We start from the raw sequence: 25,355 nt of genomic DNA, 5'->3' as shown, positions 1-25,355 counted from the left end.
GGGTTTGCCACTGATATTGCACCACGGTAATGCATCATACTTATAATGGTTAATGCACAACATATATCTTGTAACTACCATGTATTAATGCACTAATATGACAGTATGGCCTGAATTGATAAGATAAACTAGCCATAGACTCACCTTACATAGCACTACAATTTTCATCAAGATACGTAATGATAATAACAACTTGTGTTTGGCCAAACTCATCAATATGTATTTTCATTTTGCTCAAATTACTACTGATTAACAAAATAAGACTCACAACAGACTTGTCTCAACTAGTATTACAAGGATAATGTCAACTTTTATTGTTGCATTTTTCAGAGACTTACTGGTGTTGGGTTTTTATTTAGCTTTATCTCTCTCAAATGACTGCCAATTAACAAGGTGAGACTAGCAGTATATTTGTCTCCAGTACTACTACAACATTCATTAAGATATCTAAGTGTGTAGTACCAATTGTTCATGTTGTACCCATGGGTATACCCTCTATGGGTATGGGTATGGGTAGCCATCCCTGGTACCCATGAATAAACCCACACCCACCAGTGTGGGTGTGGGTTTTTTGGTGGGTGTGGGTGGGAGTATCACCACAGATACCCATGGGTATACCCACGCTAATCCCTAACACTGTGTGATTGCAAAGGTAATCTTTCACAACGATGCTACGTATGGGAGTTGGTATGCCACCAATCCCATCAAGTTCCGTGACTCTGTGGCCAATCGCATCGCATCATAAGTACTTCTCCATCTATTGCAACTGTACTAACTGGATGATCTGAAGTCTACGGACTAAATTCCGCGATATTCGTGCTGAATTCGAGTCTACAGGTGTGGGCATCGTGCCAATTGACTCGGAGATGTCTGACAACTTACATCGTGAGTATCCCACTCATGTCTTATCAATACTGCTAACAAATTCATAGGTAAAATCAAGAAAGAATTTCCATGGTACAATGACCTCTACCAGATATGGGGATCCAACCCCTCGTTTTCTGCCAAAACAAGCTCATCGAAACCAGGTGCTGACCACACCGGTGACCTATTCGCGCTAACTCGTCCTGCGGGAGGTTCGCGGAACCCTCCTTCAGACACCCATCCGCAACTCAACATAATCATCCCTAACCCTGCCACAGGCAGTGCTGGTTCCCCGCAGCTTGATTACATGGTTCGTCCCTCAGGTCCTTCTACCTCATGCGCAGGTGACAACACTCACGTCCAACAAATGAACTATGCCCGCCCTCCTCCAAGTGTTGGAGGCAGCCCAGCTGACTCCCCTGTGAAAATGCCTTATGTGCCTCTTCCCCGAAGTGGTCCTGCTACCCCCCTAGAACCAAACCACTCCCCTCAATATGCTCAGGGAGCCAGCGGCGCTGCCGCTGGCTCCTCCCCACAATGGGGCTTTTCTCAAGCTCCCGCAAGCAACTGTGCAGGCAGCACGATAAGCTCCCCCCTCCACTTTGGCCATACGCCCCTTCCTCCCAGTAGCCAGTCATTCGGCTGTGAAGATTATTCTCCGGCCCCCCAGGAATCTGACTATGACCCACCTTTCGATGATGGCCCCCTTGCTCATGGTATGGGGGACCTTTGTATGGACGACACAGATCGTTGTGACAAGGAGAATGTGTATAATTTGGACAGCCCGCCCAAATCGAACAAGGCATGCAGAAAGAAGCGACAGCTACCTTCCTCTCCCACTCTGTCGCCTCCCAAGGCACCCCCTCCCCACACCTCCAACCACGACAGTCGCAGCTCATTCAAGTCCCACGTCAATCACATGATCATGCACAAGAGCGCTTCTTCCCCCACCTCTTCATCGAAGGCTTTGTTGCAACGGTCCAATCCGTCCTCCCCTTGGCAGGCATCTCTGACGTCCCAAACATCGCCCTCCGAGAGACCGAGCAGCAGGGAGTCAGTGAAGAAGTGTCTCCGAATGGAGGTTCAGGAACAAGTTGAGTTGTTGAATGACGACTTAGAGAGTGTGCACTCCGAGAAGCTCGCCTTATACCAGCTCAAGAATGAGCGCCTGATGGTCAAGCTCAATGCCAATCGCCAAGACAAGGAGCACCATTTCATATGCGAGGAGCACGCCCATGAGCGCGTGGATGCCGCGCTCATCCATCAACAGCTGCAGGAGAGCAAGGACCAGGAGATTTGTTTGCAGGAAGTGGATGTGAAGGCTCTCGAGTTAGAGAGGCAGGTGATGCTCTTGCGCATTGAATATGCCAAGATCAACAAGCCATGATGTTCCTGCATGCACTTTGTCATATGTTTTTTTTTGCCGTTTCTTTTTGCTACATGTTGTCATTTGTTCACCACTATTTGATAATCCTACAACCTACTTACTAGCATGTATGTAGTACATTTGTATGTCAAAGCTATACCTGTTTCAACTTATCCTTGCCTATGCTGAGCATCTGAGTGAGGACTATCAAATAATTGATCCATCAACCTGGCCCTGTGTGCTTGACCAGGAGTGCCTGCATATGAGCTATCACTCACCACTTCATTACCATCTGGTCCTTCATATTCTGGATGCAGAGTATGTTTCCCTTCTTGAATGGCCCATCTGGTTGTAGGTTTGTTGCGTTTCTCTTCAAAGTTGATGATCATGTTGTGAAGGATAAGGCAACACCTAACCCAATGTAGAGTAATCTGGAGGTCTTTCTGGGTCTGCATAGGGTGACGAAGCTCCTTAAGAGACTGAAAACGCCCCTTCAAAGCAGCAAATGTGTGCTCAATGCGGACACAGACCTAGATGAATTAAAATCAATGAAAATCAGTAAAAATTCCAAAAAAATCAGCAGAAAAATTAGAAGATACCCTGGATAGGTGAATATTGAAGGTCTTCTGGTCCCTTGTCAACCTGCCATTCCGAGGCTTCTTGAAAGGTGGAATACACCACTTCTCAAGTGGATATGCACTATCAGCCCAAATCCAATGGTCATCAGGAAGAAGTGTGTCGTGTTCCTGGTAAACACGAGTACAGTGGCTCAAAAAAGTGTCCCAATGTTTGTAGGTTTTCATGTAATTGTGTTATTGCGAGCCAGGGTGTGAGAATCTGACTAAGCCAAAGGGAAATCCCAAAAAGCTCCGCTTCTCGGCTACAATTATGTCCCCTATAGCGTGAGAATCCATTGACGCCGTGCGAAGATATGGCTATTTTAATTAGGTGACTCATTGGGACACTTTTTTGAGTTTGAATCAATTATACATAATCTCTATAATTCTAGTACTTAGTGTTTCCTCCCTTAGCTTTAATGACTGCTGCTACCCTCCTAGGCATACTTTCTATCAATTTCTGACACTCCTCCTTAGCAATCTTTCCCCACTCTACTACAACTCTCTCTCATAACTGAAATAGTCCATTAGGTGGGTCTTGATAGGCAGCAAGCATTCTCTTGAGTAATTCCCAAAGATGTTCAATGGGATTGAGGTCTGGAGACTGTGCTGGCCATGATAGGACAGTAATATCATGGTCCTCAAACCATTTGGTGGCCAACTTTGAGGTATGCTTGGGGTCATTATCTTGTTGGAAGATAATGTCTTCTTCATCAATACCTGATTCTTGCATGCTTTTGAGCAGTGCCACCCCATGCAGCCCCACACCATCATATTTCCTCCTCCAAACTTAAGAGTACCTTTCACTTCTTTTTCTCCAAGTGGATCTCCTGCCTTTTTCCAAACATACTCTTGACCATCTGACCCCATCCTATTGATTTTAGTTTCATCTGACCAAATAACTCTCTTCCAGTCCTCTATAGTCCAGTGCTGGTGCTTTAAAGCAAATGCTAGTCTCCTTTTCCTATGGGCTGGTGACAGTAGGGGTTTCTTCTTCTTGACTACAGCTTTAAGATTGGCTTCCTTGAGGGTGTTCCTGACTGTTTGAGTGGAGACAGTGGTAGTGATGATTGAATTGATGTATTTTGTGGCTTGAACAGCAGTAGAGGCCTTTCCAGATATAATATGATGAACAAGAGCTCTTTTGTCATGCAGAGTAAGTTTAGAAGGACGACCCATTTTGACATTTTCTTTGTTGGGAATATTCTGGTTGATAACCCTGGCAATAGTTGACTTCCCCAGACCAGTTTTGGAGGCAATCTGCCTGATAGATAGACCAGAGGTGGAGAGAAAAAGGATATTATCTCTTTGAGAAGAGGAAATAGACTTCATGCTGATTATGAGGGACATGATGTTATTGGAAGGGTTTATATATGTACAGGATATTAAAATGAGACCATATTGTCAATATGGGACCATTTATATATATATTTGTAAATGGTGTCATGTCTAAATGATCTGATTTTCATATTTTAATAGAAACTCAAAAAAGTGTCTCAATGAGTCACCTAATTAAAATAGCCATATCTTCGCACGGCGTCAATGGATTCTCACGCTATAGGGGACATAATTGTAGCCGAGAAGCGGAGCTTTTTGGGACCTCCCTTTGACTTAGTCAGATTCTCACATCCTGGCTCGCAATAACACAATTACATGAAAACTTACAAACATTGGGACACTTTTTTGAGCCACTGTAGATTTGAAGGCATAAGCATCGTGTGTACTTCCAGGGTGACCAAGTGAATAGTCGGCAATGAGGAGATTATGGGGCATAATTATTGCCTGAATTTTTCATTAGTTTCTAACCATTAGAATAAGAGAGAAAAAATACCTGACAGTTGAGGGAATAGTTAGACTTCCTGTCATAAAATGCCTCACCATAAAGACCAGGTTTTTCATACAAATTAATAGCGGGGCCATCAATTGCAAAAATACCATTTCTCCACTCTGGGCAAGACTTGGCCTCAACATATTGCCGAGCACACTCAGCATCCTCAGAGTCAGGAGCAGGGAAATTGATGAATGTGTCATGCTGATCAAGGAGGGCAATCATCACACGGTTACTGCAATTGATTACCGATCCAACACTGACACCAGCCCATTGGCCCACATCATCTGGTGAGATAGCATTGCCGTAATGGCCAGCACGGTTGAGAAATATAGCCAGTTGAATGGCAATGGGAAGTTGAGGGTTGTTTGACCGGTTAGTGAAAATAGGGTGATCAGAAATTTGATCAAGGATATCATCGAAGATGTCAGGATTAACACATAATTTCTTGCAGAAGAGGTGGTGCCGAGAGTGCCCAAAGTCATGAAGGAGCTGAATCTGAGGGGCTCGCATAGGAGGTGCATCCGGTTTATGAAGAACACGGGCCCTAGTGACCTCATCGCGAAGAGCTGTGATGGTATCATGAAGGCGGTTGTAATGGGTAGTGAAGCTGTCAGATCCATCACTGGAAGAAGAATCTGAAAGGTCGGATAATTGTGGGGTAAGAGGAGATGGAGGAGTGACCATCAGATCAAGGCCAAGATCAGAATCAGAATCAGAATCAGATTCAGATTCAGAGTCAGAGGAGTCGGAATCATAGAGATCATTAAGGGTAATGAGAGTACACTCTAGCCCGGCCTTGGCTAAGGCTAGTTCAGCCTCATCCAGTTGCTCAAGCAGCTGATTGCGCATAGAGAGACGAGGCATCTGGGGATCAGGAGAGAGATAAGCTTATCACCTGCATCGATAGGGGACACTGTTGCCAGAAATGGCAACATTTTCAAGTGGAGATTCAATTTTAGTTGGCGGCTCTTCTGCTCGATGACGAGCACAGCAACAACGCTCTACACGCCTGACATCCACTGCCTGCACCTTCATCTTGCACCCTCGCAGCGCACCCTCATCGCACACCATTGTTTGCGCCCCACACCTTCGTCCTGCACCCCTTGTAAGAAAAACTCCACTTCCCTCCCATCTTTAGTACTTCGTTCGGCCCAACTGCTCTACTCTACTCTACCCCCACCTTATCTAACCCCATGAGCTACTGGGAAGGCATTAGCGGGGGCTGTGCAACTGGTTTTAAGATTTACTGTCCCACTATCAAACTTCCCCTAGATGAACTTTTAGGTGAGGAGTACAACAGCGAAGATGACCAAATGGCTGACACCCCCATCGAGCAACTAGATGATATGAACGAGGATGGCAACAGCAACAGTAATAATGTCCCCACCCAACCTGAGGGCGAGTCCCTCCTTGGCAGGTCTGCTTCTGCTGAACAAGATGTTCTCATGAGCGATTCTTGTCAGCAGCAGCAACCACAGCCATCTACTCCTGATCTGTTCCTGGTCCCGCAAGTTTCTTCTCACTCTCATATCATGCTCAATCACACCTGCATACTTGTGGCAAGGACTGTTCCAGCAAGACACCCACAAACTGTCCTGTACTAACTGTACAAACATCTGCCACTAAGAAGACTGGTAAAGCTGGATGGCATGCTTCTGGGAGCATGAAGAGTCCCTCGTCTGCTGCTCCCTCAGCATCTGCTCTCAAGCACTCTGCTGCTGCGAGCGCGAAACATACTGCAATTGCGACAGTGCCTGCTTCCGCTACCGCAACAAGCCTTAATCCACTTCTCACCTTCGTCCTGTCCCTTTGTCTCACACCTTCATCCTGCGCCCTTTGCCTCGCACCTTTTGTCTTGCACCCTTATCACGTCGAATAGCTTTGTGTACATTACATGTATATAACTATTGCTATTTCATCATGATGTTTGACCGCATTTTTTACCACTAAGTCTCATTTTGAAGTCCAACTGTGATGCCGACCTAAGCCACACTTATGTCGACATTTCTTTGAATTCTTAATCGAAGTTTGCCGACGTTTCATGGAGCTTACCGAGCTTACCGAGTTTTCAGGAAATTACTTTGAACACCACTTATATCACACCTTTGTACTATCCCTTCCACTGCAATTGGCACCCCACAGAAGTTGGCACTTTCACAAAACTTGTATTTCTAGCTACTTAAACACAAAATTCTTGACATCTGTATCATTCTCTCTCTAATACAACTCATTATGAGGTTGAACGACCACGATTAAAGCAGAATTGAGTGAGATAGTCGAAAGTGCCAAAGTCACGCAGAAATGTCACCTGCCAATACATGCCATGACGGAGTTTCAAATTGCACCCCCACTTTGGAAGTGCCGACTGGTGCAGTGCTGCGCGTCCGCATTCGCAAGTTTAAGTTAGCAGCGGTAGACGAGGAAAGCTGCAAGCTTCGTCAGACCCGACATATGAGCCACACATTCAGGTTTCAATTCAGAGAATTGCAAATGGGTTATACTGCAGCAAAAGAACAGAATGTGAGTCATGTTTCGTCATGTTACAATGCACATGGTCTCCCTATGTATCCACCTCGATTTTACAACTACAGCACTAATAACAGTCGCCCTCGTACTTATGTATATCTACTATTCAATACTATACTTGCTCATTTGAACGAATACTAATTGACCTTGCCCACTTGCTTGACTGCCGAACTGACTTTAAAATTGGCCTACGTGACATATCATGACTCACAGTGACATTTGCGTGACTGCCGACTTCTGCAGGGTGCCAATTGCAGTGGAAGGGATAGTATCGAGATGCATCACAGAGCGCAAATTTGGTATCGCAAAGTGTGAACTGCGTATTTTGTCCATTTACGAAGAATGCTAGAGGACGGATGATTGCAATAAAATGATAGGGACGTGGTGCGTGAAGCATGCTATCTGTTATACAGTCTCTCCTTGTCAATGTGACAGATTGAAGGACACCACATCAGAAAAACTATTCCACACGAACTCAGATACAAATTCAGACAGGTGAGGTTTCTGGGGACTTTCTTACTCCTGCTCAGTGTCCGTTGGTGCTGCCCACACTTAGATTACACCCTCCGCTGAAGACATGCTTGCTGTTCACGGAGAACATGACCAATGTCATTGGAGACGAGTATTGGAAGATGGCGAGTCATTCAGAGAGCTGCCACAGACAGACATGACTTGAAGCGGTGAGCATGCTAACAGGATTTGACGATAATGGCAGCGATTCGTGAGTGCGGCCCATCCTGGCATCAATTCAAAAAGCAGGATGGTACCGTGTGTGATTGGTCAATGCTCGTGCATCCATCACATAAATTCTGTCGTCTCTGGTAGCGTTCAGTGAGATGCAAGATGAGGAGTACTGGATCGAGCGCACGGACCCTGCATAACGCGGTGGAAACAAAACACAGATAGATAAATGAAGAGTGGAAGTTCTGCTTGTGGCCGCCAGGGTTATTTGTCCTCAGCAGGTTTCGCTTCAAAAAGACTTCACATCCACAGCAGCTGGGCCCAGTCTGGGATCTGGGCTAACACACCGTGACCATACTGTAAGGTCTACAGCGGTCACGAACCCAAGATTATCGTGATAAGACCAGTGGTAACTAGCTGACTTCGAATCAACTCAGACCTTGAACGACGATTTGGATGGAGGAGTTATGCACTGCGGGATCCGCGCCTTAATCTGTCAGCGCTAGCAGTCGTTTATCAGGTACATTTTTCCATTGATACACAGACACTCACAAGAGTTGATCATCCTCTCGTTCTGAACATGTTCAGGCCATTCCATGCACCTACGGTGGTGCTGCTGACATAAACTGATTTTGCATACACGTGACTAGGTGCGTCGCGATCGAGTTCGTTTAGTTCGTGGCAGTGCTGATTTAACTGGTGTAGCAGAGTATAAATACAGCGCGCCCGCAAGATATGCTCCCATTTCCCGTCCTCGATTTACGTGCATTACTTTCTTCACTACTCATTCTCAACTTCAACTCGCCTTACAACATGATTTCTGCTATCTTCGACGGTGCCGCCCATGTCACCGTCGCTGGGTGCCTCGGAGCATTCTTTCTCAAACACACTGTGGTGGATCGGACGTCCAAGGCCATCAAAGAAGCGGAGAACGTCACCGCCGGCCTGATTATATCCGAATTCTGTATCTCTGTCGCGGTACTAGTTCTAGCTTCCAACGAGACCGCCCGGATACTCCTCAGTAAAGATGGTCGACCTCCTCCGAAGCACAATTTAGCCGAGCTCAACGCGCCTCTCATTTACAACAAAGTGTCCGATTTCTCTACTGCAGCAGACTCAATTTTATCGAATCCAATCGCAACCGAACCATGTAGCACTCCGCCAGACCTAATAATTTCACCGAATTCAATTGCAGATGACTCTTACTGCACTCCGCCATCTACTGCATGTTCCACATTAGGCACGCCAATACTGTTGACTTCGCCGGTTCAGAACACGAAGCGCCTCTCAATCGATTCCGACACGACTGTCATCGACCATGATGACGACTTCATGAAGGACTTTTCTGGCGCGGACCTTGAGGAAAGCAATATCCCCCAGGTATGAAGTCGCACAGTCTCCTCATTTTCATCGCTCAATGTTCGAATCTTTATAGGACGACAGCGACTGCTCCAGTGGCTACCTACTCCCATGGACGAAAGCACCAAAAATCGATGACTCGAGCGGACCTTCTCAACGGACGCAGCTCCAGCCAATCCTGGAGGACGGACATCTGACGACCACCGATATTCTGCTGCTCGTGGACGCTTCCACTCAAATGATCGCGACGCCCTCTCTTGGCATCCTGCCTCAGATTGTCTCGCCTCAGCTGAAACCCCCGGATACGAAACGGCATCAAAATTTCCGGCCGGGAAGACACAAGGTATGGACATGTTCATTGCGAAGCCAAGTGCTGCACTCACCGTCGTTTCTTAGCGCGAATCTAGATCCACTCGCTTGGCCGCTATCCATGGCAGCATCGAACGCACTCACTCCAAGCAACAAGAACATGCTACTGCGATCAGTGAGTGATTTCCGGTGACGTTCGCTTCGTTTGTTGATTTAGAATAGATGACCTTGAACAACTACATGACGATCTCCTCGCCGACCAAACCGCTCTTGTCGACGGCTGGGCAGCTGCCATGTCCCAGGTCGGACTCCCCTCTATGCTGTCGCCTTCACTGCTTCTGGATCAGAAGACGCCCGACCCAGGGAATTCGATCGAAATCATTCAAGACCGACACCTTCACACACAATGCTACTCCCGAGGTCCCCTACGACCAAATCCCGAAGATCTGCAACGATCTCCCTCGCTGTCCCCTACGACCTGGAGCTTCATGCTCGCGAGGTTGAAGGCCACCACTGACCGCGCACAAAATATGTCTTCGCGCCGCCCGCTTATGCCTGCAGTCTTCGACGTCGGACGTCCCCTACGACCAATCCCGATACAACCGCAACCGCAACAGCGTAACCGCCTCCTTCTTGTCTCAGAGCACTTGGAGTTGAAGGCCACCGCCCGCGGCTCGCACTTACATCTATCTCAAGTGTCTTCTCTTGTCTTCGCCATCATGTAAATGGCCCTCGATTTGTTTCTTTATCTCTGTATTTCTCTTACCAATATCTACTTCGCAGATCATGGACTGCCTGTGACTTATGGACACGTCTCCCCTTTATCGATATGTACTCAGCAGACGTTGAACTGCTCATTTCTTTTGTAACTTGTAGGCACGATATGCCTTGTTTCTTTTTACAGTACGGGATCATTTTTCCATCTACGATTTATCTCTCAATAATGTTTCTACATTTTCGTATGTGTACGATGACGAGTATTACATGAATATCGGTAGTTTGCAGTTTCTGATATGAATCCGATTTTCTTCACTTGATGCGCTCTCCGGAAGACACGCCTGAGATTGATCATGAGCGCAAGTGAAAAGTGGTCGGTTCTGCACATACATCAATGACAGGGACAAAATCTGTCAAGGATATTGATTCAATATCGCAAGGTAGACGCATGTGTGAACTAAGCCGGGATCACAGAGGTTGATAGCTTCCTAGCTGAAATTATTATGACTGTACATGGTCAGCGTTCAACGTTCAACGTTCAACTACCAATGAAACGCGAACATTCCCAATCAAAGTCAACGTAAAGCAAATCGATCGTGGAGTGGTCACGTGTCACAAGGACAATAGCTACACGGAACTGACATCTAATCTCGTCAGATCCATTTTCCTTCACATATATCTTACCAGGACATGATGAGTGTTATGCAGAAAATAAGAAAAATAACAAGGAATGAAGTCAGGCAAATGAGAACAGTAACAAAGATTGTGGAGTCGTAGAATAATATATATGCTATAAATGAAAGTAGTCGTGGAAAAGAAAACTGCCCTTCTAAATGAATGTATGAGGATAATCCTCGTCTGTTGCGGAGATTACAAGTAGATGCTGGAATTATAATACTCTGTAAATCGAGTCCAAAAAAAAACGAATGAGAGGCTGTTTGCACCATTGTGCCTTGAGATCGACATCGCGAGTAAGGAACGTGATAGACTATGAATCGGAAGCTCATACACGAATCAACCCGAGCCTAGTTCAGTTGGGATTTAGGAAATTCAAGCTGTTCTGGGTTTTCTTCATCTTGCATTAGCTGGCTGCACATTGTACTCCGTTTTCGAAGCGAGGGTCCATACAAGAAAAGAATCTTCGGGGGTGGGTTAGTAATGAAGTACCGAGACATGTCGAAAAACTCACGAAAGGGACTGGAATGAGGAGGACTGCGACACCACCAAAGATAGTGTTGGCCCATTTGTATGTGAGCTTCTTGAACATTATGTGAGAGAAGAGAGGGAATCCAAAGCTACCCATGTTACCTATGGTTGCTCAGCACGCGCATACAAAATATGAGGTGACAACGTACGAGCTAAACCCTGGCCCGCCAAAGCAGAAGACGCCATTGGACCATAGCTGCATGAGCAGAAAATGTGAAACACAGATTACAGTGGAGATGGTACGAAGTACTTACCAGTCTGCCAGATAAATGAAAACCACCTGATACGAAACAAATGAACAAAACATGAAGATCTGGTTAAAGTGGTGCCTGATGAGCATTCCCGACCCTCGTATACATCGAAATGATAAACACACCGATAAGCCGACAACAGGCCACATCCAGAAGATGCGAGAATCCGCTGTCCATGCATAGATGAATATCGAGGTAGGCAGCAAGAGTGCTACTAAACAAGCGATGTATAGCCTTGCTTCAGGGCCCCTCCGAGATACGCATTTCCTAAACAGATCGGTTGGGTGCGGTGCATAATTTTATTGTTACAATTGACTCACCGGTACAGCACATCCTGGTAGAAGTTGGCAAGGAGTCCCAGTATACTTCCCACACTGCGAGGACGAATTAGGTGAGAGGGTGAAACGCTCAACATCAAGACACTTACACGACGGTAATGAACACTAATCCACTCTGCCCGACGTTGAAGTGATATATATGCTTGAAAACCCCGGACACGGATCTGCTCGCATTACTTAGTGGCAGGTCCTCGCTGGAAATAACATATTTGCATACCCGATCTGGACGTAGAGCACACCAGACATGAAAAAGACCCAAATCTGTGGAGAGAACTTCAGAAACAACGAAATACGACGGGAAAGGCTACCGACGCATATACTAGTCACGATGGGTTCAGTGAGAACAAACACTAACCACCATCAGCACCACCTTGCATAGCAATCATCAAATGACGTACTGATTGGCCGAGTACACGACATCTTAATCATGGCACTCAATTTCGGCCGTGTCTCCTCTCCCCGGACGCGGTACCGATCGTCCCCAGTTTCCTTACAGAGTTTCTTGGCTATGCGTCGAAGGATAATTTGCGATCGGGTCTCCTCCATTATAATTAGGCTAAGAAGGAAGTAGGTCCCCTGAACACTGCGTTGATTGTTATTGAAACGTATTATAATTCAAAAAAAGATATACGCACATCGCTTGAATCCTCTGGATCCATCTCCATTGGAGATGAGGGTTCAATTCCAGCCAAGCAGAGATGATCGACCCCAAACCAGTGGTAACCATGCTCACCATGGAGAAAACAGCCATAGGCAGGCTGCGCCTGGAATATAAAGTATAAAGTGAATGCAGGGCCACGAAAAACGCAATCACGTACTCCTCAGGTCCCCATATATCGGCAATCGTTCCACCCACCAGTATTGCACCGGTCGAAGCAAAAGCACCGCCCAAGATACGCGCAACCATAACAGTCTGGATATTATCGGAGCTACAGTTCATCAATTGTCAATCCAGTCCACAAGAAGCCAGAACTGCGGCACACACAAAGCAGCAAGCACGTTGCACATAGCCCCAAGAAATACCGACACCAAGTAAATTGGCCTCCTCCCAATTTCCTGTAGGAAGCCATAAGCGCTGATCGACAACCTTGCTGTCATTTCATACCTCACTCAGTGCGGACGTGAAGAGAGGAACAATACCAAAACCTAGAGAATAAAGACAGTATGCAACAGTAGCTTGAAAGCGCGTGCAGTTAAGATCCCGTATCATGGAATCGTAACCCATAGCAAATGATGGAGTCGCAGGGGCTAAGGATGCCGATCAACCAGTAATATTTTGGGGGGATTCATAAGCCTTACAAGTGATCCCATTGAATGCACAGACGAACAGGGTAATGCACCATTTTCGCGTCCATGAGTAGTTGATTGGATTCCTCGGGTCTCCACATCGAAACTCCACCTAGCAGTATTGATGTTAATGTAACGGACGGATGAGCAGAAAAGTGGTAATACTGACATAGAACGAATCTGTGGGGGAGACTATGGTCGACGCAGCATAAACCGAGTCTGTAGGTGAGCCTATGGTCGAGGCAGACTTGTTGGCGTTGGGAAGGGTCCCAAGGGATAGAGTCTTCACCGGACTGATGGGCACATTGAGCAGCATCGAGGACATGTTTTCAGGGGCATTGTCCGTGCCCATAACTGAAATTGGAGAAGACTGCACCGACGGGCTGGCTATGCGGAATGGGCCCTTGTTACGACCATTGAGAACGTTGGCTTTTGAAGAGAACTGGCACCGTCACTCCGGTGGCGGAATTGTCATATTCGAAAATGGTTGCTTCATCTGTGAGGTTTCGGGGTGGGGGTGCATGTTACGTGTTCGGCGAATCTATTGAGATCGATCATCCTAGGGTCGTTTAGGCCATTGACGCAATCGAATGCCGTGTTTGTTTGTTCGGTTTCGTAGTGCATACTCGGAGAAGGCTTCCCGGCTCTTGGAGGACTGTATAGCCGTAGCATCATTATGAAGTCTAGCACACAATTTACGAGTCAACGGGCATCAGCGTCAATGTGCGTTGAGCCGTGAGGACAAACGCATGGAAATGCAACCATACAGTTGTCATATAACCCCGGCAATATTTTCGTCGTTCGCCTTAGTCACAAACCGCGTAGTGTCACAGTGAGGGTCGAAGGCGAGTATCATTGTTCCGAATAGTAAATGTAACAGGACGGAGATCACGCCAGGTGCGATATCAACAGGAATGATGTTGGCCCTCAGGAGAGCGGAGTATACTCAGGCCGTTAGCTAGAGCTGCAAAAGCAGCTTTGGGGCAGACACACCGAGTACTAGGAGTGCTTTCAAAGTTCATCTACTTTCTACCAACTTCAATATCAGCATATTCTACTACACCATTAGCATCCAAGGAGCCTTTTTGGACGGTTTCGCCGCGAGCTTTAAGGAGATCCTCGATATTTCTGAGTTTTCCATCCCCTGTGCTATCCTTGAACCAACCGAGATTATCCGCGATGAGATGCCTGACGGGGAAAATATAGGCTGTGAGATTTAGCAGCAACGAAATCGATGGGCCCGCACCTATTTTTGCATCCAGGGCATTGGACAATGACAATACCACGTTCGTATGCACGCTTCGTAAAGGTGTGCGAAGAACGATGAGAGCATGCTTCCGCTGTACAGGTAAAAATGATGCCTAAGCGAGCCTCTTGGATCGGATGATCATCCTTAATCTGCTCCGAGGATGGCGAAACCGACAAGTTTGCCCGAGGCGTGTTTGGGTGCACGGACGATTTTGATCGTGTAGTTCCAAAGGAAAGACAAGCAGTTTGTGAAACCCTTCTAGATGTCAATTTAGTGCATGGTGTAACGTGGACTCTGTAGGGTATACGGATATTGTTGATGTTACGAAAAAGTTTTGACGAAAACATCCTGCTACAACTCTGAGTGACTAGTCCGAGTGTAAGGCAAGGTTAATAGCCGGCGCTTGGTACCACGAAACTTAAATCTCCGCGACGCTACGATTACATAACGATGTCTGCCTCATATCATATTCTCGAGAGCTCTGAAGTTGTTTTGGTGCACGACGTAGTGCTGCAAAACGAAATTTCAGCTCCTGAAGCTTTGAAGGCCTGACGGGTTGCAAGTTCTCGAGCTTCTAGCTCGGCACTTACAGTTACCTCAATGGAATTACCCGCTCAAGGTGCGCTACCGTGACCGTGGCGAATATGCCACTGTCAGGAATTTACTCATCGTGCGGTGCGGTACGTTACTCATACTGCGTATATCGTATGAAGGCTAAGAGGAGGTATCCTGTCAATGCACATGCTTCGTCCACTAGTGCTACGTTATGCTCGGGCTCCATTTGTACATTCCGAACCAACAACACGTAATTCGGTACGATACATGCTGAGTGAGTATCTGGATCTTGTAGCTGCAGTGTTAACTTGATGCGGGTAGACTAGTTTCTGAGAGCTTGCTGATCACGGTGGGGTACCCTTACGGCTGTCACTTGGCCGGGGGGGGAGCTGATATGCGGTAACGAGCTTATTTTCTGCGCGGCAATGACTCGAAGCGATCAAGCTGATTATAGGCCCACCGCTGACTCAAACGGTGGAGAGACTCGAAGGTATTATATATAATTTGAGCTACCAGAACGGGTTGTATAAGACATGTTGTTCATTTCGGTCTGTTTTACAGCATGCTGACCGTGGCCCTGTATAATATGGGTTTGTAAGGCGCAGGAACTTGAGGGAAAGATGAAAGAAATTTAACCGGAGCAGCACGTCAGCCGAATACAGCACACGAACAAGTACTAATATCGGGCACCTGCTCGATTTCGGTGGCGAGATACTAGGTAGTCAGATGTGCAGAACATGCCATCGGAAACTAGCGTACAGTATATCACACAAATTGGCACTTAGCGAGGCGTCATAGCAAGTCATCAAATGAAGAGTGTAATAGGTGTAAAAATCAGATTATGGGAGCAACAAGGGGAGCTGCAGGCCATCAGCAGAATTTAACATGAGCAGAAGCAACGTTGCACGCAAAAACAAAACAAAAAAACATGACAGCGGAATGTTTGAATTTCAATGTCCGAATATCTTGCAGGCAGCGCAGCATTGATCGCGACCGTCGGAAGTTTAAACGTGGAAAGTTTGTGGTCCGACTTATGGTTTTTTGATCCGGCCTAGTTCTGCAGACAAGTAATGTACGTGCATACATGAATATCTAATTGGACTCAATGCCAAATCCCTGAAGTGCCGATATTAACTTGTGAGGTATCAAGAAATGCCCAAATCGCGGAAAATTTGTGGGAAATAACCCATAAGGCCCCTGAACGGTTCCGCCAGCTGATCCGGAGTAAGCTGCATCATCCACTGGACATCCGAATCCTAAGACCATAAGTAGCCCTAGCTGTCGCATGTTCCGCCCCACATCCAAAGATCGAAAGCCGTCCGTGTTCAATTTCAGCAATTGTAACATGAGAGATTTCGTAAGCTGCGTAGCACTGCTGGAGGGTGTATTCCCATTTTGCAAGGCCAGAGAGACGTGCACGTTAAAAGAACCTGGAACGATGTTAATACGAATTATATGCCATTCACCTAGACGCTTGCTATTGGTTGTATTGCCATATGGGATTCAGAGAACTGTCAGATGCGGAGGAGCTTCAATTAGGATTTTCCAGATCTGCCTGCTGGAGTACAAAAATAAATCAACGGTGTGAGAGCGAGATGGAAGATACCAAATTGGCTAAAGAGGGACGCTGCCAAATATCATACTGCCGGATCAAACTAGAATGGAAAAGGTACTGAAGCCGAACAAATTGTATCGTGCTGTAAACAGCACGTTACCAAAATAAATGGATTAGAACCCAAAGGGTCCTTCGAGAAGCTTCCTTCGATGAGCTGGTGCCACTAGCATCAGCAAAAGGCCTTGAAATTTCGCTTGTCAAAAAGAAGTTTGATGCTTACGGTGAGCTTACGACCTGGTGATCGGAGCAACGTGATTGGTGGAACAGATTTTTCTGTAGTTACACTGTAAATATCTCGATGCTGAACTACTAGTCTAGGGTTTGTGCTATTCACAAACCCTAGACTTGGGCCACTCATAATTAGCTGCTAGTGACGCTCATAAAGCTTCGCAGAGATTAATGCACGAATTCAAAACTATATGTGCTGCTATTGTGAGCTACTGATACTATGCGAACTCCGTACTCAATGTGTGATAACTGTCCTTATCCGCGAAATTGTTCAGAAAAAAGCGGTCATAACTTTCCAAACAAATGGCTGAAGAAATCTTTTCGTCCACCTTTTGGCCATATTCTGGGATCAACTCGACAGTGTGTGTTACACTTGTCAATGGAACCACACCACCACATCTGTGTTTGCCGTGTTGGTCTTCCACATATGAGCGTTCTACTGTCCACATCGCGAGTTCAGGCCGGTCATTGGGACTGGCGACAAAGTCGTAGTACTGAATATAGAGCAGCGGATGGGATAGATATGATGGCAAAACTAGGTCAGAAGCACGTGGAAGAGTCGGTTGAAAAATAAGTCGAACTTGTGCGATACGACTTACTGAACATAATCTCGTTAGTGCTGGAACATAAAAACAAAAATGACATACTGGTTTGGCCATCGTCGCCTGTGACGTCGACGAGGACATTATCACAGTTTCCGAGGGGAAATCCGCTATCTGGTGGATACGCCTGGATCACTCTGCTGGGCATGATCAGCTGTGGCCGGAAGGCCGAATGAAGCTGTAATCGAAATTTTTTCCATGCATGAAAGCGTCCATATTTGTGGTCCCAGCGGGTATGCTCGCCGGTGGAAAGAGAAAAACATTTGATGAACTGAGAGAGTGCATGATCAAAATCAATGAGCGAATATATGGTATGAATGTCGGTGGGCGACAAAGATTTGAAATCTGGTGTCGACGTCAGATGGAAGGCAGTGAGTGCATCTCCGGAAAGAATGCCCTTGAGGAAATGGTTACGAACTGGCCGAGGTCCGTGAACAGAGTGCGATTCATCAGGGAGAACACGAGAAACCCAGGAGAGCGCTGGATTGACGGTTGTCACCGCCTCATCCTCAGTGCATATCACATTGACAAGTGATGCATGATGAGAACGGAACAGTGCGTACAAATTAAACAGCTCTATTGACTCCTGGCGGTTGAGAATCCGTACAGACTGTTCCACGAAGTCGTTGACTCGTCGATTTGTTCGTACAAAGAGATCCTTGCAGTGAGTAATGAGCAAGCGCTCCGTCATATCCGCCGAAAACTGCATCAAAGTGCCCAGTCTCTCGACTGTGCCTCTGAAGCTTTGGAGCAACTCGAGTTTAGGAATAAAGAAATCTTCCTTAACACCTTTCTTCCCCCTCCGAGCCTGGGCCTCGATGACAGCGTGCTTGAATGTATGAAAGTCTGAAAGGGACTGCATCATTGACGACAAGGTTTCTGCAGAATGAATCGGATTTTGGGCAAGATAAATGAAGTCAACGAGGGCACGGATTGCGCGAATGAAGTTAGGTGGAGCAACACCTGCAATCGAAGCAACAATGGTGCGTTGAATATCTCGATGCTCACGACCTGTCATCTGGTTGACGTGCGTGATACCTTTGGTGAAGTGGCGTGTTCCCACCCGCTTATGCTGATTCATGTAGCGAGCATCGAGTTCGGATTTTCCTACTACCTCCTTGATCCAGGTGAGCGGATGGTCAGCAAAAAATTTGATGCAGGTGTGCAAGATCTCGCCAGCAAGAAAGACAGACGGACATGCGTAGATCCAGTCACGCCAATATGGCATGTGGACTCCAGATAGATGGACAGCTTTGGCTGCCTTCTGGAATTTGTCGAGATCCCAAACATCGATTGTTTGGGAGATCTCACAGATAAGTTGTAGCGTGTGTTGCCCAGTACGAGGAGGGTAGAGAACCCCATCACCAAAATTTTCTTGTGACGCCATTGTTAAAGGAGATGCACTTTTACTAACCGCAGCGATCATGCAAGCCTCTGGCAGGTCACATACGTGAGCGACGAGTGGCGTATAGACATAACGAATAAATCTGGAAGGATCAGGCATAAAGCAGCCTGTCTTGGCTGCCTGTTTAAGGTTGGCGCAGACAAGGTCAACGCACTTATGCCACAGCCGCGCCTGAAGAATGGTTTGATAATCGGGATGCACGCGAAACTTAGCGACGGGCATGTAAGCGATACAGCGCCAAGCTCGGAGTGTGGCCTTGGAGCGAACTTCTGAATCAAGGTTACCGATGGTGATGAAGATGGGGTGCATCTCGAGTCCCCCAGTGGTCCTCGTCACGGGAGTTTTGTCGGACCCTAAAATGATCGGTACTTGTGTAGCACCTAATGGGAGACAGTCCTACACGGAATCAATCTTTGAGTAGTCGACTAAGCAGGGCAAACTTACCTGAATTTTCCATGCTAAATCAGCGCTCATATAATCTCCATACTCGCGCTGATTCCCAACATGAACTACGTGGGGCTGAAAGGTAATATTATTGGTGAAAACTGGGTCACTGAAAAGTTGTTTGACGACTTCCAGAGCATCGCGCCAAATGAGCTGAATGGGATGGACAGTCTTGTAGCCTGTAAACTCTAGTTTTGAAACTTTCCACTCTGCAAGACAGGGTAGTGCGTCCATCCAATCTAGAAGTTGATCTTTTGAGGTGAAAGATGGTTTTGGGCGAGTGCTAAACTGTGAAAGAGTCAGACTTGTCGAATAGTGCTTAGAGTCTCCTACCCATTTCAACTTCAAGAACTTGTCAATTTGAGTCTGATTCAGGTTTTGAATCAAGAAACTAGCTAATTCCCACTCCCCCTCGTCATGGAAAGGATAATAAGTGTTTATCTCCCGCCGATAATTATATTGATCGTCCTGCAACCTGTCATATAGGTTTTTACCGATACCAAAGACGTATCCAGAGCGAGGATGACAATGGCCAGTGGTATTAGATGGCGGACCTCGCAACCCAGGGGGAACGGCTGATTGTTGTGAACGTGCTTTGTGCGGCCAGCAGGTAGACTGTGAATTGAGATGCAGAACGACTGCTTCGATCGAAGGGAACTCCCTATTGCAATTGGGACACAGCCTGGTAAAGGTATGCATACTAAAGCTAAAGTCAAAGCAACTTAATGGATAATACGCACATTTACTTGGGCAATGGGTCAGCGTTGGAGTCTAGTCTTTCAAACTCCGCTGTGTTGCTTGCTGACATTGCCAGTGTATTCACAGGGTATTGGTGTATTCACTGTACTATTATCAGCCTGCATTGAAGGCTAGAGAGACACTGTCTTGCCGACATTGATATTTGTTCATGTCACCCTCACTTCCACCTTCATCTCTGACTCGACCCAGCAGTCCCGGCAACTGCCTCCCTCCATCAAGCAGTCCCCCATCCTCTCCTCTATCGGGATCTTCTTCAGCTCCTGGGTCGCCTCTTTTTGATTCTTTCCATCTCTCAGAGAGTTCTCCTGATACCAGACATTCTGACCTATGTGCTTCCCTCAAAGGTATCTCCTCAGCGGAGAAGACACCTCCGCCCGTGACTCCGGCTTCTGCTACTGAGGGATCAAACAGCTTATTTTATAATCCACCCGCATCTCCAGATCTTTCTCGCAGTGCTCGACGTCAGTTTATACGTGACAGAATGAGCAGGAAGTTTGTACCATACCCCCCGGACCCAGCTCCACTCGAGGTTCGTTTTGCAGCGCGTCTTATGGGGCGGGAACGCAGACCTTATGTATCCAGCGAATCTCTTCTCAAGGTATTATTATTCTATCCAGTTCCATCCAAACAACTCATTTATATTTTATAAAGCATGCTGGATACTTAGAGAATGGCCTTGCGCAAATGCATCCTTCAACTCTGTACAAAGGATACCAGGCACAGCTTGCAGCTCGTGAGACTGCGCGTCAGCGCATGCTGGCGACTGCGTGGGAAATCGAGGAAACTGAACGCTTCATCATATTCCTCAATGCCATACATGCCGACAATGAAGACCGGCTCAAACTCACAGACGACCAGTTACACGCCTTTAGGAACCTCTTTTCTGAGCGTGACTGCGTAGATGCCGATGATGACCGAGACTATCTTCAAGCGGTCTATGAAGATGAATGCGAAATTCTTAAGATTGTCGCATCCCAAGCTGAGCATGTGGCAAAGGTCTTAGGCTCACGTGTCAGCAAGGCTTTCCAACATGGGGTTGGAGCATCCAGATCGTCTTCGTTGCAACCTGGGTTTGTTGGTGATGACAGTGTCGATAAGGCATCTGTAGAATCCGGGGCCGATGGTTCCGGATCCCCCACTGCCGGCGGGGTTCCTGATGACGACGACAACCCTATATATCTGGGAACCCCTGATAACCTTGGAATTCGTCCCAAAGCGTCTTGCGTGGCCACCGCAATGTGACTTCTTATCGTGGTAAGTCGATTCATGTGTCTGATTATTACTCCACACTGATTGATTGATAAGGAATGTTGTAATACACGCGACACCCTTTCATCATAGCCTTCTTCCAGACCGTGTTAGTTTGTCATATGCACACCGTTTTTTACCTCCTCGCCCCTTCTTTCCCCGCTTCTTTGACCTCACGGTCACAAGTACATCAAGTCACAAGCTGTATAGTTTGTTTGCATTCGCGTATCTCCGTTTGTATTAGAATTGTAATTGATATGCCCTTTGCCCTCCCCCAAGTGATTCTACCTTGATGAGTACCCAACGTCGTGCGCCGCGCAAAGGTAAAACCACAATTCCAAAACCTCCTCGAGGATCTGGTCTCAACCCTTCCCATGCGCCTGCGGACACGCAGATCAATATTCCCGACGAACAACCGCGGCCTCCGGAAATGTCTAACTTCGATCCACATCAGCGACAGCACGCCTTTGGTACATATAATCAGTGAGTCTTCCCATCTCTTTTGTCGCGGACTCAGACTCAAAATAACAATAGGCCGAGTCCCGGCTACTCAAATCCTGGAGATAGTAGCTCAGGTGCCGGGTACACCAACTCGCTCTTAGGCGCCGGGTACACCAACTCGCTCTCTAACGCCGGGTACACCAACTCTCTCTCTAGCGCCGGGTACACCAACTCTCTCTCTAGCGCCGGGTACACCAACTCTCTCTCTAGCGCCGGCTACACCAACTCTCTCTCTAGTGCCGGCTACACTAACTCTCTCTCTAGCGCCGGCTACACCAACTCTCTCTCTGCTGCCGGCTATAGCGCCCAGTCCTCCTCCCAGTCCTTGTCTGGCGCTCAATCCCCAAGGGCTGGTCCCTCAAACATCAACTACAATGTTCCATCACTCGCGTCACGTACGTATTGTTTCTTTTCATCGTAAATCATTTTCTAACAAACACACCATGTTCAGCACCGAGCTCCCACCTTATCGGGCCCATACCTCATTGGTTGGGCGGTGATGCCGACGCCGCACGCGCACTGACACACAATCCCATACTGGACGAAATACCGGTATCCAACGTGATACATGTGAGTACTTAATGTTATATATCTTACTACACGTTTTAATGATAACAGACTTTGGGTCCGGTGCGCTCTATCGAAAGACGCCGACGCTCCCGACGTATGCCCTCAACGCCGTCGTTGGCGCCTTATTCGGCGCCCCCATGCCCGACGCGTACCCCAAATCCCAGCCCGCCTCCATCCCCAACGCGCACTCCAAATCCTGGCCCGTCCTCGGCTACAACGTCGAGTGACGTTGTCATCCAGGTCAAGGTCAGTGCGGCGGACCGCGAGCAAGTCTACAGCCGCTCGCGAGACCTTATCAAGGGCACCATCTTCACGCCTGATGCAATCGCATCAAAATCTGAGGACCAGAGTCGCCTCGTCAGGGATATGATCAAAGCATCAGCGCCTTCCATTCCGAGCCTTCGCGGTAAGTTCAATGAAGACTCTTTTAGCTTATACTGAATGAATAGTAGGGCTAAATCGATGGCCATCGACGCCGAAAGATGTGCCGACGATTTGGCGGGGAGTGGTCCTAGTGCGTTCGACGATGATGACGATTGCGCGACAAAACGTGGTGATGGCATACGACCTGCTCCCCGAACACGATTCCAACATCCCGCCAGATCAATTTCGTGTCGATCGAGTAGCTAGTCTTGTGCGAGACAAGGCCTATATGCACAAACATTCATTTTCTCAAGTATGTTTATTTTTTGTTTCGAAATCAAGATCTAACTAAGGCTTAGGACGGGACGGTGATCATTCACAACAAATGCCAGAATAAATTCATATTCACCCTGCTCATCAAACTCATCTGGCTCTCGAATCACGGACTTCACGCGCTACTCGGCAACCACCAATCACCTCGTGAGGCACTGCATCATGCGTACTGCCTTGCATGTTCAATAACGGAGCATGCATTATTGGAACAAGGCCAACTAATATTCACGAAGCAGAAGTTCTCGCCGACTGAGAACAAGACGATATTCGATAGCGTTAATTTTTTTCTAAATTCTCTCAGTGAGGAGGAGAAGGCAAGTCTTGATAGATGGAAAGACCATCTGATTGTTTGTGGGAGGTCGCAACAGGGGTCTACTGCCATTCTTTCCGATTTCGACTTGACTATTGAAACGTAGAATTTGGACTATAGTTTGCAGTTTTAGCATAGTTCATAGTTTTTGTGTTAGATTCCCACAAATTTCGTGATTCTACCTACAATAAATTATTAAAATGCATACCGGAGTGCTTCAAACAGTCAGATATTAGTATTACGAACGCCAAACGTATACCGGAGTACTTAAAACAGTCATTACGGATGCCTGACCTGACTATACCATATCCGAGAAGTTTCAGACATGTTTTAAACTCGGTTCGAACACGGACCCTCTCTTAGATGTAGTATAGTAGGCTGAAAGAACTTTTGAGCTACGCGTGGTGGACAACTGTATGAACAGTTCCGTAAGCAGTCCGAGGAGCCATAAATAGGTGTAGGGTCAACGCCACTGTCGGCCATAGCCATATGAATATATATTATACACAATAAAAAGGGATGAGAAGACATGTTGGATGGTGGTCCTTCACAACGTCCAAGGTAAAACTCACACAACCAACGATTAAGACAAAGGCTAGGTCTATGGGCCAGCTGCGCCTCGATGAATCCCTGTAGTAAAGAGAAACATCGAGAATGAAACATCGAGAATGAGAGTACCGAGAGGAAAAGTCACCAAAAAATGTACCTACAACACCATCGTGACATGAGGATTTGAGCAACTGTGGCAAGAAACGGGACTGACAGAATACTGATGATGGGGAGAATGCTGAGGTCGGTGGTGATCTTGATGATGGATCTTAATGGAGGTTACAAACTGACCCTATGCGGGTTACCTGTCCACTTCATGCCCCAAGGACCGAGGAGGCTGCCTCTCTTCATCGCCGTGTCAAATATGAGCTAGAGGGCACAGCATGTGGAACGAGCGATACAGAGAATAGAATTGACGTGTGCAGTGTGGAATAATCGTATGGATGCAGACAGATACAGAACGCCTACTGTGGTGATGATATTACTGTGTGGGGAGGGACTATAAATCAGCTGCAAGTGATACCACATGAGAGATTAACATATACATATACCTGGAGTACACCGCTAACGGGACACGGACCCATGAATTAAATCCAGCAAGACGAAGGACCCGACGACAGGACCCGAAACGCAAAGGTCGATGCGACTTGACGGCGAGGGACTTACACTTTTCATTGTCACAGTCGGTGGAAGTGATCGTGTTCTTCAGTTGTTGCCGATACACCGCATGGATCACAAGCCACGGCAAGGATTAGCAACGACACATGAACTGCCGGTCTTACAAATTATATCGGCGTCCCACTGACAATGCCTTTGCCCATATACCGCTCTTGAGGATAATGACACCACGTTCGTTGCATTGCAGGCTTAAGGATATTTTGCTGATGGTGGCACCAACGACGGGCCAGTACTCTCATCCTATCCTGGAGGTACGCTCGCCATTGCAAATGATCTCAGGTGTAGCAACTCGCGGATGCTGGAGCTGTGGTTCTGGGCTCATATCTCCGTCATGGCGTTCCGGTGGTGCCCAAGTTTGTAACAGCAGTGCGGATGCACGCATACTGATCCCTCGCGCGTGCATCTTCTACACGGTGTTTCCTGCATCACCCATCATGGTTCGCCCCAGTGGATCGGTAAAATACTTGTTGTTCTCCTTGTAGTCGCAATTGGGTCTGGGCTCGACGTTAGCTGGGTGTGGAGGATGTCGCACCTTGGAACGCGTGATTACAATTAGAGCGCGTGTATATCCATCGTCACCCACCCCACACACGA

General features: G+C 47.1%; 2 protein-coding genes across 2 annotated transcripts; one reads left to right on the top strand and one right to left on the bottom strand.

The window, feature by feature from the left end:
• Positions 1 to 17,217: 17,217 nt before the first annotated feature.
• On the bottom strand, positions 17,218 to 20,149 carry F5891DRAFT_968125 (uncharacterized protein; the record flags this gene model as incomplete). Its single annotated transcript, XM_041376289.1, has 5 exons — positions 17,218 to 17,597; positions 17,647 to 18,907; positions 19,016 to 19,402; positions 19,451 to 19,738; positions 19,784 to 20,149. 5 exons carry the CDS (start codon positions 20,147 to 20,149, stop codon positions 17,218 to 17,220), a joined length of 2,682 nt encoding a protein of 893 aa, XP_041216660.1.
• A 744-nt stretch (positions 20,150 to 20,893) lies between these two features.
• F5891DRAFT_988822 (uncharacterized protein) lies at positions 20,894 to 23,640 on the top strand (the record flags this gene model as incomplete). Its single annotated transcript, XM_041378029.1, has 7 exons — positions 20,894 to 21,447; positions 21,737 to 21,940; positions 21,992 to 22,353; positions 22,410 to 22,528; positions 22,577 to 22,934; positions 22,981 to 23,204; positions 23,251 to 23,640. The coding sequence occupies 7 exons, from the start codon at positions 20,894 to 20,896 to the stop codon at positions 23,638 to 23,640; spliced, it is 2,211 nt and encodes a 736-aa protein (XP_041216659.1).
• Between the last annotated feature and the right edge of the window lie 1,715 nt (positions 23,641 to 25,355).

This window comes from Suillus fuscotomentosus (genome assembly GCF_016647785.1).
Source record: "Suillus fuscotomentosus strain FC203 chromosome Unknown F5891scaffold_252, whole genome shotgun sequence".
NCBI classification, from domain to species: domain Eukaryota; kingdom Fungi; phylum Basidiomycota; class Agaricomycetes; order Boletales; family Suillaceae; genus Suillus; species Suillus fuscotomentosus.
The sequence above is the reverse complement of the archived record's forward strand: the minus strand, read 5'-3'. Positions and strand labels throughout refer to the sequence as shown.